Source organism: Protobothrops mucrosquamatus, unplaced genomic scaffold (assembly GCF_001527695.2).
Source record: "Protobothrops mucrosquamatus isolate PMUCROS unplaced genomic scaffold, P.Mucros_1.0 scaffold4447, whole genome shotgun sequence".
Classification (NCBI taxonomy): Eukaryota; Metazoa; Chordata; class Lepidosauria; order Squamata; family Viperidae; genus Protobothrops; species Protobothrops mucrosquamatus.
Window position 1 is genome coordinate 5,895 of NW_015390357.1, and position 13,045 is coordinate 18,939.

The window sequence follows — 13,045 nt, forward strand, 5'->3', positions numbered from 1 at the left end:
ATCCTTGATCTTCTCCCCTTCTGCATCGGTGCCCATGGCCAGATCCTGACAAGACAGAACATCTCCCTGCACTTAACTAGGTCATGACCATTGGGAACTTCTCTTCTGCCCAGTTGAGTTTGGGATGAACTGGGAACTAAAGGATTCAGCCTCCAGGAGAGTTCCTTCTTCTTATTATTATTTATTATTTTTGGAAAACAGGAGAGGAATGTAAAATGGGCCATTACAAACCAGCCAGGCGTTCAAGGTAAGCCTGCAAGAATCCACTTCTTTGTTAAAGTAGAGAAACAGCTGGGATCAGCAAGACAGCCAGCTGTTTCTCTGGCTTCTTGAAACCTCTGCCAAACTCTGGGAAGATTTACAAGGCAGGGGAAGGGGAGGGGAAAAAAAAACTAGACAAGTTGAGAAAGGGCCAAAGGTTCAGCACAATTTGAATGCTCTCCTCCCTTTTTAGGCACCCACAAACACGCAGCCGAGCAGACGTACCTGTTCAACTCTGCAGAGTTTGTCCACGGTGCCTTGGTAGTGCTTCATGCAGTCTTCAGCCAGGTGGAGATGGGTGGAATACTAGGCAAACACAACAAGAAGAAAAAGAGTTCAGCAATCCAGACATACTCTTTTCTACCAATAAAGGAGAATATTTGTAGCTGGGGCTTGAAATGAGGGGTCCTAAGTTGCTTTCTTGCAGACGTTTCATTACCCAACTATGTAACATCATCAGTGATAGGGCTAGCACTAGTTTGGGTAATGAAACGTCTGCAAGAAAACAACCAAGCTCAGAGAGCACCAAGGATCCCACAGTCGTCGTCGTCGTCGTCGTCGTCCTCCTCCTCCTCCTCCTCCTCCTCCTCCTCCTCCTCCTCCTCTTCCCAGCAAATCCCATTCTCTTCTAGCACTGATGATGTTACCTAGTTGGTAATAAAATGTCTGCAACAAAACTACAAAGCTCAGAGAGCACCAAGGACCCCACAGTCCTCCTCCTCCTCCTGCTCCTCCTCCTCCTCCTCTTCCCAGCAAATCCCATTCCCTTCTAGCACTGATGATGTTACCTAGTTGGTAATAAAATGTCTGCAAGAAAACAACAAAGCTCGGACAGCACTAAGGACCCCACAGTCGTCCTCCTCCTCCTCCTCCTCCCTCCTCCTCCTCCTCCTCCTCCTCCTCCTCCTCCCCCCAGCAAACCCCACTCCTTCTAGCACTGATGACGTTACCTAGTTTGGGTCATGAAACGTCTGCAAGAAAACACCCAAGCTCAGAGGGCACCAAGGACCCCACAGCCCTCCTCCTTAACTTGGCTCTCTCTCCATCCATATTTCAATAGCCAATGAGCTCAGCCACAATTCCCACAATTCTTAACTAGGATTCTGCAATATGTCATTCAGCCTTGCCTAGAAGGGCCCAGCTCCTCTACTTTAGCAGGCTGGGTGGTTTAATTTTTAAGCCGGTAGCAAAGGGACATACCTTGCTGAGTTCTTTCTGATACTGGGGCATCTTTTTCAGCATCTGGGAAAGATCCCTCAAGGTGGTCTGAAAAGGCAGAAAAGAGAGGGGTGGTCCTCAGCCAAGCTCTTGGATTCTAAATCACGGAACTCCCCAGGATCAAGCGCTACGGCCTTATTGAAAGAGGGATCAAGTCCAAATTGTGCCTGTGGGAAGGATTGAGCTGATGGTTCTCAGAATCCAGGAGAGGGAAATTAGGGGTGGGTGGGGGGGGAAAAACCAGGCACTTGTTGAATTCTCTCTTGCTCTATCTGCAAACCTTCGCAATTCCATTACCTTGTCTCCAGTGTTCATCCTTTTGCTGGAAGAAAAATCCTTCAGGGATCGGGTGACTTCCCTGGAATAAGAAGGACAAATAAGCGAATAAATTACGTGCAGGGGGGGGCAATCAAAGCGAGCCACTGGCTGAATCGATGCAGCGTACTCGAATGCTTGAATTGGCTAAGTGGGGACAGTTCTTTGATTCGGATTGCTTGGACAAGAGGACCGCAGCTAGGGTAGAGATGAACAATCTGAAAACTGGTACAACGGGCAGTGGTTATATTATATTTGCTGGCTGAGCAGGGGGTTGGTCTAGAAGACCTCCAAGGTCCTTTCCAACTTATTCTATTCTATTCTATTCTATTCTATTCCTTATTCTATTCCATTCCTTATTCTATTCTATTCTATTCTATTCTCTATATTCTATTCTATTCTATTCTATTCTATTCTATTCTATTCTATTCTATTCTATTCTATTCCATTCTATTCCCTATTCTATTCTATTCTATTCTATTCTATTCTATTCTATTATTTCTATTTACTATCTCATTCTATTCTGTTCTGTTCTGTTCTGTTCTGTTCTATATTCTATTCTATTCTATTCTATTCTATTCTATTCTATTCTATTCTATTCTATTCTATTCTATTCTATTCTATTCTATTCTATTCTATTCCCTATTCTATTCTATTCCCTATTCTATTCTATTCTATTCCCTATTCTATTCCCTATTCTATTCCCTATTCTATTCTATTATTATTATTATTATTATTATTATTATTATTATTATTATTATTATTATTATTATTATTATTATTATTATTATTATTATTATTATTATTTCTATTCTATTCTGTTCTATTATTATTATTCTATTCTATTCTAGTATTATTTTATTCTATTCTATTCTATTCTAGTATTATTCTATTCTATTATTCTGTTCTATTATTATTCTATTCAAGTATTATTATTCTATTCTATTATTATTCTACTATTCTATTCTATTATTCTATTCTATTCTATTCTAGTATTATTCTATTTTATTCTATTCTGTTCTGTTCTATTCTATTCTAGTATTATTCTATTCTATTCTGTTCTTATTCTATTCTATTCTATTCTATTCTATTCTATTCTATTCTATTCTATTCTATTCTAGTATTATTCTATTCTATTCTATTCTATTCCATTCCATTCCATTCCATTCCATTCCATTCTATTCTATTCTATTCTATTCTATTCTATTCTTACCAAGGCATTATAAAGTGAAATGATGCCTCCAGGAAACTTGCAGGAGTCAAAGCCCACTCAAGGAGGTCTTTATTTTGACCTGCTCTTTCTCCCCATCCCCAATTATTTCTGACGAAACATCATTAGAACTCACGTGGGCAGCATAGAGCCTCCCATGCGCCCTCGTGCAAAAAAAGAATACTTACTGGGACACCTCAGCAATGTGCTTGTGGCGCAAGGTGATCCAGAGGTCATCATCTTCATCCAGCAGGACCTCTTTGACCCGGGCTTCTCCAATTCCACTTGTCTCATACCTGGGAATTTGAAAGGAATCAGTGGCTTCACCCCACAAATCTACAAGTTTCTGGGATTGAGGGGAAACTAAGATGGACACACCGTTTTGAATCACAGGGACGTCAAACTTCACTGAATCCAAGTCTGCACATAGGATTCATAGTGATCCAATTTTTTAAGAGAGTACATTAGGAATCAATAGATATCTTGGTTTGCACAATCTAGGATAACCACGGCCAGATTTCTACAATATGCTCAAGGACAAATCTACCAAGATCATTTTAGTCTAGTCTATTCCAATCTAAGAACGCACACATCGTTCACAAGGGGGTGGCCTCCATGTCATATGTTGCCCCCCCCCACACCTCACAAATAGCACAGGAAGTAAACAAGAGAAACTTACTTGTAGACATCATTTTCAATGGGTAGCAAATCGTAGCTCATGGCTTGAAACGTGAGTTCATGCAACACGGGAGAACTGGGGTCAAAGCCACGATCTAGAATGACAAGTTGAGAACGAGCTTTGTCTGGACCCTGGATTGGGGAAAACAAACCAAGATGCCATTAGAAGTATCCAACCTGCTTTTCCATCAAGTGGAAGAACATTCCTCTCGGTCATCAACACGGATGCCGAAATGTTGATTTTGTTCTGACAGACATATTTTGTTTAAGGAGTGACTAGTATAAAAGTAATGAAAAATAATGCTAAGCAATATTTTCAAGGGTGAAACTTCGGCAGCTACGCGCCTCTGTGTTTCATCTTGCCTTCAGATTAAGGGGAGGAGATGTTCCTTTCAAGTGGGTTAAACGGAGAAATGAAAACGATTCAGCTGAAGAATGTGGGAGCCTGAAGCCTTGTCAAGGACACCAGAACCAGGTGCGGATTTGAAGCAGACGGTTCCCATAACAAAGTGAACTTTTTGATATGAATTAGATAAGACATTGGGGGTTTGGCTGGGAAAATTATTATTTAAGTCTATGACTCCATTCCATTCCATTTTCCATTCCATTCCATTCCATTCCATTTTCTATTCTATTCTATTCTATTCTATTCTATTCATTCTGAATTCTATTCTATTCTGAATTCTATTCTATTCTATTCTATTCTATTCTATTCTTTAACTACAAGGATCTGCTCACCTCTCCCATGGTTGGGTCATCTGCTTTGTACGCATCCAATTTGTCCTGGATCAGCTGAGCCAGCATAGCATTGTCCTTGTAGTCCCTACCAAAAGAGGACAACATAACAGTTCTTTCAGAACCAGGGCTGATTTCATTTTATGGGGACCCTTGATGATGCTGGGGATAACACTTGTCTTCTCTTTTCATTGCCATATAACACGCACCACCTCCCCTCCACTCTCCTGGGCTGCTATAGTAATTTTTTTAGAATACCATTGAGGGATGTTTTCCCGATGACTTTGTTAATACTGTGTTTCCCCCAAAAGAAGACCCAACTGGAAAACAAGCCCTAATGTATCCTTTGGAGCAAAAATTAATATAAGACCCAGTCTTATTTTCAGGGAAAGGTGGGTAACAAGCTGTGGAAGATGTTGGACGTTTTGTTGATGCTTTGTTAGGTTCCTTTTCAACCTTCCATAGTGTCCCTCAATGACCTCACTTCATCATTTTCACAAGCCCCCAAGGGGCATCCCTTCCTGAGGTCTTTCACTAGAATTGCATAAACCAGGGGGTCTCCAACTTCGGCACCTTTAAGACCTGTGGACTTCAATTCCCAGAATCCCCCCAGCTAGCATGACTTAGTTTCTTAGTTTGAAGACTGGCTGGGGAATTCTGAGAGTTGAAGTCCACAGGGTTCTTGACACCCTTGGAATAGAAGCATAGGAATTGCAAATCCTTTGAAGCCTCCTTAAGAAGGGTGTTAGGAGATTGCAAGGGATTGCAAGGATCACCCAATACTGAGCTTTTGCAGCTGGACTTCCAGAAGCTTCTGTCCATCCAGCTCTTAACAGATGTCTCTTTCGTGATGAATAGGAAAGGGATGAAGATAGGCTTCCTAAGTATGGGGCACCTACTGCTTTGGTTTTAAATTAAAATCACGAGAGGTTCACAGTGAGTTCTTTGGAGGAGTCCTCCAGAAACTCCACTTACTCACCCTCGGTATCGGACAGCTGGGTATTCCTTCAGAGTGGCGCAAAGAGTCGCAATCTGTTCAGCCAAGCGTTCCAGAATTGGATTCTTCATCTGAGCCTTGTGAGGGCTGTAAAAGCTCTGGAAGGAGTCCGCCGAATCAAGGGAGTAAACCTGTAATAGGCATCACGAGGGTAAAAGAAGAAAAAGAATCCAGGGAGTAAACCTGTAGTAGCAGTGGTGGGATTCAAATAGGTGAGCAACCGGTTCTCTGTGCGAATGCCGCTTCCGGAAGTCCCATTCTGGGCCTGGGCAACAAAAAATTAGCTACTGGTTCTGTCGAACTGGTGCAAACTGGCTGAATCTCACCACTGTGTAGTAGGCATCCCAAGAGTGAAAAAAGAAAAGGAGCTGGGGTGTCTTTAATTTCAATACTTCCCTGTGTTTTGCTCACTCACCTAAGGAAGAGAAAGAAACCAGCTATCTAAAAATGCAGGAGGAAGTCTGTCTGATGTCTAATGTCGATCGTCACATTAAGGTGGTCCTGGGCATGTTGGAATGCACCATATGCACCTCTGTTTACAGCACTGAGTACTTGTGTGTATACACGTACATTTTATGTTATGCAAATGTTAAAACTCCAGTAAAATAGAAGGGAAGATGCTATTGATTGTATGATGAATAGTTGAAGGAGCTAGCTATGCCTAGCTTATTGAAGAGAAGGATTGGGGGGGAGGGGGATAGGACAGCTGTCTTCCGGTTCTTGAGGGGATCTCATAAATAAGAGGGGCTTGATCTATTCTCTAAAGCCCCCAAGGAGAGAACCAGCCGAGAAATAAGGAGGAATTTCCTGACCGTGAGAACGATTAATCAGTGTAACAGCTTTGCCTCCAGGAATTGTGAGTGCTCCATTGCTGGAGGTTTTCAAAAATAGACTGGACAATCGTTTAACCAGGATGATATAAGGTCTCCTGCCTGGAACAGGGGGTTGGACTAGAAGACCTCTAAGGTCCCTTCCAGCTCCAGGATACTATGTTCTCTACCCCGGGTATATAAAAGGTCCAGTATGTTTATATATATCCTTCATTCACTCCCAATAGCAATGCATTGTAAGCGCGGTGCTTGCAGATAGGAAAAAAAAAATCAATCTGCCGTGTATTTACAATGCTGCTTTACCATCTGCCATCTGTTTTTTTCCCCTCTCCTGCTCTTCACTTCCCCCATTTTGCTCTAAAAAAAGAGGAGATGGAAAGAGAGGCAAGTCTCACACAACTGGGCAGTAGCTTGGAAGAACAATCGACAGTCAAAGAAAAACAAGCGTGTGGAAGCAAATAGGTGAACAGAGGTGAACAGAGGCACGGAAAGAAGGGCACTACACCCATCACAAAAGCTCAGCGATCAAAGCAAATGAGCCTCAGAGGAGAGTAAAGAAGAGAAGGATGAATCACCTCGGTGCCCCGGAGGGAAAAGTTGCACAAATCTGTCATCTTCTGCTTTTCCTGTTGGCAAGTGGTGGCGAGCACAAACTCCTCAGAAAAAACACAGCAACCAAAAAGGCTATCCAAATCCAGACTATTTATTTTTCCTCTCCATAAAACAATTGAGCTCCGTTTTGGTGTATTTGTAGATGCCTGCTGATCCCTTTCCATGATTTACTCTGCAAGGCAGAGAACCCTAAAAAAGGGAGCGTAGGATGACAGCAAGAGTACTAAAGCAGCTTGGGGTGATCCTATTGGGATCCTATAGCAAATGGTGCAAAGTTTAGCTGGCTAACTGGTGCATGGAATATTTCCTGGTGCATGGGTAGAAGTTCTGCTTTTCTTCCAGTGTTTTGGATGATGGCTTTTGCAGTAAGTAATGAAGCCCAAAACAGAATAAGAGAGTTGGAAGCGACCTTGGAGGTCTTCTAGTCCAACCCCCTGCTCAAGCAGGAGTCCCTATACCATTTCAGACAAGTGGTTGTCCAAACTCTTCTTAAAAACCTCCAGTGATGGAGCACCCGCAACTTCTGAAGGCATCTGAAGAACATCAAGTCATTTTCTCCAAAACTTTGGAGCATTTTCCAAAGAAAGATTCCATTGATGAGACAGAGCAGTGACAGCCCAGAGGAGAAACAGAATGAACTGATATAAATGTAGTTATATCTAAACAGTCTATCTTCACTTCTAGCTCAGTCAACAGTTTACCTGGGACTCATACGGCAGGAAAGCAATGTTGATTTCCGTCAGGGTCTTGATGACTTTTGCTGCCCGGGATTTGACCAGTTCATTGAATAAGGAATCTGGGCAAGCTGGGAACAGAAAAAGACAGCAACCACAAGTTTAAACAACACAAACTAACCGGTTAATTTGCCCCAAACTGGAAAGCTGCATATTATCCCACCCATTTCAAGGATAGCAAGAAGAATGGTTCCAGAAGAGATTAGGGTTCAAGCATTGGGCGACCAGGTTTTGAAACTCAGCTAGATCAATCCACAGTTCAGTTCAGGATCTTCCAACACAAGACCCCGGATTGCTCAGTGGCTGCTTTCACACACTCTAGGATTTTGCATGAAGTGCTACCTTTGACTTGGATTAGCCTTACTTTGGAATTCATTTATTGACTTCGTGTGTTATATAAATCCACAAGTGGCTTGTGGGAACCTAGAAACAGAGTTAGTTGAACGTGGCTGGGATCTCATGAAAGCAGCTGCTTCCATTGCAGACAAACCCCAGTTTGATGTGTGGCCCCCCAAGGCAGATCCTAAAAATGATGTGGAACTTCAAACATCTTACAACCCAGAGGGGGAACCCCAGTTTACTCTATACTTACAGTCCGTGAAGAAGACATGCGCAGCTCGATACTTGGCGTTTGGGGGTTCCTTGAAATCAGCAATAAGGGACTCCACCGACTGAGAAAGAAGACAAAGTGGATTCAGTTTACTTCTTATCAAGAATGTCAGCCTAAATTAATTGTCAGGGTTACAAAAGTAAAAATAGGAGCTGGGGCAAAAAGGGTTTTTATAGTGGACACGGGAATACGATAGAAATAGTAGAAATAATTGTCCATAAGAAGGACTGTTATAAGTCAACTTCACTTGTTCCCGTGGTTTACTGTCTTTCCTTGGATAGCCCAGTGCCCCACAAAAATGGTTGAAGATGTATGATATACAAACATACAAGGAATAGTTGCAGGAACTGGGTAGGTTGAGTCTACAAAGGGCTGGGGTGACATGATAGCAGCCTTTCAATATTTATGGGGCTGTTACAAAGAAGAGGGAGACAACCTATTCTCCAGAGCACTGGGGGTGGAACAAGAAGCAACGGATGGAAACTAACCAAGGAGAGAAGCAACCTACAACTAAGAAGAAATTTCCTAACAGTGAGGACAATCAACCAGTGGAATGGCTTCTCTCCAAAAATTGTGGGTACTCCATCAGTGGAGGCTTTTAAAAAGATAGCTTCTCCTTCAAGAAGGTTCTGATTGCTCCCAGTTTGATGACTTCTTCAGAAGCTTCTTGGGATAAGAAGTGAAATGTTCTCAAAGAAAAAAAAAACCACAAAGAAAATCCAGTTGCCTTTTGAAAAAGCACTTTGGGTCACAAAAACCGTATTTTATCAACCAGTGGAAAGAGGGAAAATAGGGAAGGTATATCAAATCCCAGTCAGGTGTGCTGCAGTAAGATGTTTAATGCAGTGGGAGGGCTTGTCTCCAGAAGATGTGGGTGCTCCATCACTGGAGGTTTTCAAGAAGAGATTAGACAGCCATTTGTCCAGGATGGTCTAGTGCAGGGGTAGGCAACCTTGGCTCTTTGATGACTCGTGGACTTCAACTCCCAGAATTCCTGAGCCAGCCATGGCTCAGCTTGGAAACCTCTCCCTTTCCCCTCAGCATGGCTGGCTCAGGAATTCTGGGAGTTGAGTTCCACGAGTCATAAAAGAGCCAAGGTTGCCTACCCCTGGTCTAGGGTCTCCTGCCTGAGCAGGGGGGTTGGACTGGAAGACCTCCAAGGTCCCTTCCAGCTCTGTTGTTATTCTGTTAATGAGTCAGATAGGGCTGGGGTGGTTTAGGGTCTCCTATTTGAGCAGGGGGCTGGACCGGAAGACCTCCAAGTCGCAAGTCTATTATCATGCTAAGATGCTCTCCCATTAACACGAAACAACGTTCAGGGGAAAACCCACCTTTTCGGATGGAGTGATAAGATACACAGCCTCCAGGCTGGGCAGTGGTTCTCGGCGTTTATTGATGTCCTCCACAACTGGATAGAGGCGAGCAGAGATTGCATGGGAGAAAAAGAGCAGGAGGAAAGCAGAAGGAAGCCATAGATTAGAAGCCTTTGTGGACTTTCTGGGTGTGAAACACAGTAAAAGATTGTTAACTGAGGGCCTTGAAGTTCAGCACTGCTGTTGGGTTTGGCTGTTAACTGTAGATAGAGGGTAGGTCAAAGAGAGCTGTAAAAGGTTATAAATTGTAGATCTGTTTCCCCCAAGAGGAGAAAATTGTTAATGTTGAAGTATATTTATCAGTACTCAACCGGGGGAGAGGGGCGATTTATGCATATGTTTGTCCTTGCTATTGTTTATGCACATTTTCCCCTCTTGTGTCTTGTATAGTTTTGCTTTGTTATTTTTTTTTAAAAAAGAAGGAAGGTTCAGGAGCTTTAACTTCCGTTCAGATCTGGAAATCTATTCCGTTTGAAGGTGATCTCCTACTCCCCAGCTGGCTTTCCATTCTTAGCTTCCTGGAGGCCGAAGGAACCCTAACCCTTTGAGGATTTCAGCAAGGGGTAGTGAGGAACAAGAGCATCCAAACATTTGCTCCAGAGGTTCGTTCTACATAAACGCTGCAGGTGGTACAAAAAGAAGGCACGGGTTTGGGGACCCGAAGTGTGTTGCGTGAGCACAACCCAAAGGTTCTACTTACTCGTTATCCCCTCCGTCATGATATCTGTCATTTTACAGCAGGAGGACAGCATACGCATGCTCAGCTGGTCCACCACCAGGACCTGTGAAAGACACAGAGAAGGGAGATGTCACTCCCGAGGGTCTGAACTGGCTCTAGGCATTAAACCTACCTGAGAGAAGACCCTCTGCCCCCACTGGCTCAGAAAAACAAGTGGACCCCTATGTATCCGGATGATGAAGAAGGAGAAGACGGAGGAGAAGATAGATAAGGAGGACAAGAAAGAGAAGTAGATAGATGAGGAGGAGATAGACAAGGAGAAGGAGAAGAAGAGGAGAAAGGGAGGAGGAGGAGGAGGAGGAGGAGGAGGAGAAGAAGAAGAAGAAGAAAGAGAAGGAGGAGAAGGGGAGGAGGGGGAAAAGGAGGAGACGGAGGAGAAGATAGATAAGGAGGACAAGAAGGAGAAGGAGATAGACAAGGAGAAGGAGATAGGCAAGGAGAAGGAGAAGAAGGAGGAGGAGAAGGAGGAGAAGGAGATGGAGGAGAAGATAGATAAGGAGGACAAGAAGGAGAAGTAGATAGATGAGAAGGAGATAGACAAGGAGAAGGAGGAGAAGAGAAGGAGAAGGAGGAGAAGGGGAAGAGGAGAAGGAGGAGGAGGAGGAAGATGAGAAGGAGGAGGAGGAGGAAGAGGAGGAGGAGGAGAAGGTGGTTATCCATTCAGATGTGTCTTCAGTTTTGTCCAACTCTTGGCGATTCTTTGGGGAAGATCTCTCCACATCTTCCAATCTTGCCCTACTTCTTTGAGTTGTTCAATGCTCTGGTTAGTGTCAGCTTTGAAGACATCCAGCTACCGTATTCTTTGATGGCCTGTTTTCCTTTTACCGCTCACTCTTCCCAGCATCATGGCTTTCTCCAGTGAATTTCCCCACATGACAGGACCAAAATAAGTATCCAGATATTTTTGCATCTAAATACTTTTCTTTTTTCTGGAAAAAAGAAACCTTAGTTCTCTTAAACAAACCACTCAAAATATTGACCACTTTTCTTCAAGGGAGGAGATAGGATCACAGAACTCATTTTGTCCTGATAACAGTCCGAAATTGGTTTGCAAAACATTTTGGCCTTAAATATTAGAAACTTGAGGATCTTAGGTTTGGCTTTATGGTCAGTGGGAGGCCAAGTCCTGCATCAACTCTTGATATGTGAGAAGTTTTTCAAATAATGCATTTGTTGAATGTAGATGTCACACTTATCTAACCATCCTCTAGGGTGGTAGGTTGAAATGGGTGCTCATACAACCCATTTAATCAAATAAAATTCAGATCTAGAGGCAGCATTCACACATGGTGTTAAGATGAGTGAAGAGTACTTTGATGATATTTGTGTGCATCTGACTGAGTGTTGCGCAAACTCAGAAAATCGGCTAAATCAGAAACCCGTTCAAACGGCAGCGGAATACAGGAATAAAACAGTTTAGGTAAGAAAAAGCCCTTTATTTATGTTGAACTCACCTTCCATTCTCCCTTCTTTTTGACTTTCTTGATGACATCAGCCATAATCTCTGCCAAAAATAAAAAATCAATCAATCAAAAGAGGGGAATTAGGAAAAGAATGAATCTAGGATGAGTTGGCACCAGACTCATTGCAAAGGCAAGTTTAATCATAGCATTGACTGCGGCTAAACGAAGCGTCTTGAATCTGATCACAATTTATTTATTTATTTATTAAATTTATATACCGCCCTATCTCCCTTACGGGACTCAGGGCGGTGAACAGGCGATACTAAAAACCACAATAATAAATAAATAGTTTCTGTGCTAAAATCAAATTAAATAACAGGCCTGTTCTAAAAACACCCCATACAAAACCCCTGGACTGCAATGGATTCCTCACAATTCACAACCCTGTTGCTGTTTGTGTAGGTCTGATCGCAAAACTGGAAATTTATTCAAATTCAGTTTCCAGATTAGAAGGTCCCTCTCGTTGTACTGTTGAAGGTTAAGCTTCCCTTTTATTTCATATGGGAAAATGCAAGGTTTTTTTTTTAAAAAAAAAACTTTGTTTCTTTGCACACACACACACACACACACAGCTTCTCAAACAAAAGAAGGAAGAAGATACAGCAGGCGTTTCCTGTCACCACACAACACAAACTTTCAGCTATGTTTCTTCACAGCTTGGAAAAAATTAATGTCATCAATTCCAGAGAGCAGGGCCTACTCTACACCACACACTTGCCCCCAGATTGCCAAATTGTGATTACTGGGTTAAAAGGAATCGTTGCCCCCACTTCAGTTTACAGGAGGGCAACTAAGATGGTCAAGGGGACTAGAACCTTTTGAGAAAATGACACGGGTAAATGAAGCTTGGGAGAACGGAAGAAGCAAAGATCTCCTAAAGCAGAGGTCCTCAACCTTTTGGGCACCAGGGACCGGTTCCGTGGAGAGAGGTTTTTCAATCAACTGCTTTGGCCAAAGGAGAACTGATTTAAAAAAATTTTTTTTTAAAAAAAGCAATAAATCAGCAAGTGGACAGCATCAATAACCAATCAGAATAGAGCTGGAAGGGACTTTGGAGGTCTTCTAGTCCAACTCCCTGCTCAAGCAGGAGACCCTAGACCATTCCAGAGAAATGGCTGCCCAGTCTCTTCTTAAAAGCCTCCAGTGATGGAGCACCCACCACTTCTGGAGGCAAGGAGTTCCACTGGTTAATTGTTCTCACTCTTAGGAACTTTCTCCTGAATTCCAGATTTGCTTCTCTCCCTGAGTAGTTCAATCAGTCAGGCTAGAG

The 13,045-nt window shown here is 42.9% G+C and overlaps 1 protein-coding gene across 1 annotated transcript in view; it reads right to left on the bottom strand.

Annotated features, from left to right (window-relative positions):
• Window positions 1-11,811, bottom strand: part of STXBP1 (syntaxin binding protein 1) — a gene marked incomplete at its 3' end in the record, with an annotated part of 15,777 nt that extends 3,966 nt beyond the window's left edge. Inside the window, exons 1-13 of the mRNA XM_015828386.1 lie at window positions 11,767-11,811; window positions 10,274-10,355; window positions 9,532-9,608; window positions 8,183-8,261; window positions 7,558-7,661; window positions 5,397-5,545; window positions 4,421-4,505; window positions 3,684-3,814; window positions 3,193-3,300; window positions 1,777-1,837; window positions 1,462-1,527; window positions 487-567; window positions 1-45 (exon numbers count right to left, since the gene is read on the bottom strand). Coding sequence (XP_015683872.1) covers window positions 1-45; window positions 487-567; window positions 1,462-1,527; window positions 1,777-1,837; window positions 3,193-3,300; window positions 3,684-3,814; window positions 4,421-4,505; window positions 5,397-5,545; window positions 7,558-7,661; window positions 8,183-8,261; window positions 9,532-9,608; window positions 10,274-10,355; window positions 11,767-11,811 — 1,113 coding nt within the window. The remainder of the gene's footprint in view (window positions 46-486; window positions 568-1,461; window positions 1,528-1,776; window positions 1,838-3,192; window positions 3,301-3,683; window positions 3,815-4,420; window positions 4,506-5,396; window positions 5,546-7,557; window positions 7,662-8,182; window positions 8,262-9,531; window positions 9,609-10,273; window positions 10,356-11,766) is intronic.
• Window positions 11,812-13,045: the final 1,234 nt, after the last annotated feature.